This window comes from Hipposideros armiger, unplaced genomic scaffold, assembly GCF_001890085.2.
Source record: "Hipposideros armiger isolate ML-2016 unplaced genomic scaffold, ASM189008v1 scaffold_408, whole genome shotgun sequence".
Classification (NCBI taxonomy): Eukaryota; Metazoa; Chordata; class Mammalia; order Chiroptera; family Hipposideridae; genus Hipposideros; species Hipposideros armiger.
The window spans coordinates 1,012,380-1,015,426 of NW_017731758.1; the positions used below are offsets into that span (position 1 = coordinate 1,012,380).

Sequence of the window (3,047 nt, forward strand, 5' to 3'; positions counted from 1 at the left end):
TTTGCTGATTATTGGTGTAAAGAGGCTGAGAAGCCAAAGAGGACACCATGGAAGGATGCCAGCAAAGCTTTAGGCTACCTCACAGAACTGGGGAGACAAATAGTGTTAAAGCTGGCAAGGCAGTTGGAATTGGAGACCTAAGACCCCAGAAAGGAATGGAGAAGTAAGCCTGAAACTCAGCACTGACTTGTCACTCAATATATTTGCTCAGTAAAATGTTTAGAGCAAGAGGCTAATTTTCCAAGCATAAAGTGTCTAAAAGCAGAGCAAAGCTCAAAAGAAGCCAGGAGCGCTCTGGCTGTTATTTCCAGGTACGCCTGGAAAACGACTTTTTAGGAATAGGGGAGACTGAAAGAGTCTTACAAAGACTATGAACCAGCCTTGAATCCATTCAGTTCTGATCAGAGTGAGGTGATGGTCCCCTCGGCTGCCTGCCATAAAACGTTCTGGAATCCTCTCTAGAGAAAGATCCAGAACATCTACAATTTTTACTACATAATGTCCAGCACTCAGTAAAAATTTACTTTCCATACCAAGAAAGAGACAATAGAAACCCACAGGTGACCCAGATAGTGGAGTTGTTTGACACAGACTTCAAAGCAATGGTAATTAAGATGTCCAAAAAATGATGACAAGAATTACAGCAGATAACCGGGATCAATAAAAATGAGTCAAACAGACAGAATACAAGTGAATATACAATAAATGAAATAAAGAGCTTAACAGAGTTTAACAGCAAATGCAGAGAAAGCTAAAAAAAAAAATTAATGAGCTGAAAGGTAATTTTATAAAAAATGTATATGATGGTCATCATCCTAAATAAATTATAAGTATACTAACTTGCTTTGTATAATGATAAATCGGCATTGCTGCTGTTTGTTTTAAACAGGCAACCTATTTTATAAATAAAATGGCACCTTGAATTTCAAGTTAGAAGATTTTGGTTCTGGTCACGTTTTCCTACTAGATGGGTGAATTTGGCAAAGTTGACTCACATCTCTAAATTTGTTTCTTCCCTTGTAAAAGGATAAAGTTGGTCATTGGGCTAAGAGAAAAAANAAATGTTTTTATAGTCTAACATTATCTTTCATCCAAACATTAGTAAAAATGTGTAGTTTTACATAGGACTTCTTATCTCTCTTACAATCTCATCTGACATGAAATAACTCAGAAATCACAATCATGTATTTAGTGTATAGCACTTGGGAAAAAAATTATTCTACTTCCGCATATAAAATAAAAACTAAATATTTAGCAAGTCTATAATTTATTGTCTGTGAAAATTATCTCCAACATATCATCAGGACCACAGGTATAGGAGTATATATTAAACATTATTAGAGATATGTACAGGTTAGCAAGCACAAGCCAAGATATAATATGCAATTGATCAAGTCCTAGCTCCATTTAAGACATGAACACTGCAAAGTTAAACTTTTATATACTGTTAATTGTTTGTCATCTTAGAATTAGTCAAATTACATAAAGAAACATAAAATGATATACCTTTTTGAGCTTCTGGATCCATTAAGCGATAAAGTAATGGATGACTATGTACTGATGTTTTCTTAATCATTTCTTGAAAACTAGGCAAATAATACATTAAAATATCAAATGGTAGTAATTAATTCAAAATGTATTGAGTGCTCTTATATTTACTTAATAAAGTTTAACTTCAAAGATAGCAGGGAAATTATATTGCAATCATATATTAATAAATCATGCTTTAAGAACTACCATGGAAACACTATCTAATACAAATCAAAATTCAAACAAAGGTTTCAGAATTCAGGCATTTTAGAAGCTAGTGGAGAAAGAGAACACAGTTTTCGTCAGAGACAACCTCAGCTATCACAAAGAAAGACATCATCTTTATATTGATTAGTCAGATAAGAATCCTAAAACTTAAAAAGTAATTAAAACATTGGGAGGAAATGAGTTCCATTCAGTGTAGTAAAAACCATAGTATTAATCTAAAATAAAGCTTCCCACATAGCAATAAATTCAAAGTTCATATTTTTCCTATCAATATTTCATTAGCACATACCCAATGTCAAACAGCCCGGCTGCCAAATGGTCTTTTGAACAGCTTCTGCTTTAAAGAATCCATACCATCTCAGCAAACATATTTAAAATTGAACAAATTAAATTATTTTATGCCTCTCATATAGAGCATATCATGTGAGTAGGCTTAAATGAGTTGTTATTCCAGTTTTGGAAAGCAATGATTTGATGTCTTACATCTCAATTTTGGGTTATATAATAATCGTGGTACTACCATAAATTTATATATCACTCGTTTCTTCCAAGGACCCTAAAACATTTTTCACAGCCACCACACTTTTCTTTATAGTAAGTTAAAAGAAAATTATTTCCCCTACAGTTTACAAACGAGGAAAACCAAAGGTTAAATTACATCCCTGAGGTCACATGGCTAAACAATAGCAAAAGTGGTCATACGTCTTTTCCCCATTTAGTTTCTCTTCTGTTCAATAAAGCAGTCGTTACTATACGTGTCTGCCTGAAGGTCAACATTTATTAAATGTTAAGTCTGGACATACCTAAACGAGTTAGCTGAGTTTCTGGAAGGTTAAAAAGTATCGTCCACAACTTTTGATTTGCTGATGCGACCTCTGAGGGTGCCTGAAAGGCCAGCACCAAAGCACACAGCTTGCTACTGTAAACACTGGCAGTGAGTCCTGCAGAAGGGATTAGGATCCTGACAGCTGCAGCTTCGGAGCCTCCAGTTATACAGCAGTGAGGTGGGAATGCCCATAAACAAGGAGGCTGAAGAACAGGAGGAATAGTCCATGGGAGTGTGCCATGAACAGAGATAGAATGTTAATAAGTGAACATAAACCACTCTTGCACATGAGTGAAGGCTATTTCTACGAAGCGATCCATTTTCAATTTTGATGCCAAGAATTATTTAAGACTACAGCTGAGACATCCTCAGAGACGGAGGTCATGTAGTTTTCACGTCACCTGTCTGGGGGCAAATCAACCACATCAGAATGTTTGAAAATGTGTGCAGTTGTGCTCTAGAC

At 35.3% G+C, this 3,047-nt stretch overlaps 1 protein-coding gene across 1 annotated transcript in view; it reads right to left on the minus strand.

Moving 5' to 3' along the window:
* LOC109394078 (protein-lysine methyltransferase METTL21E-like) overlaps nt 1-3,047 on the minus strand; it is a 21,914-nt gene that overhangs the window by 15,843 nt on the left and 3,024 nt on the right. The window contains exon 3 of the mRNA XM_019663856.1: nt 364-458. Within this exon, the coding sequence (XP_019519401.1) occupies nt 364-458 (95 nt within the window). The remainder of the gene's footprint in view (nt 1-363; nt 459-3,047) is intronic.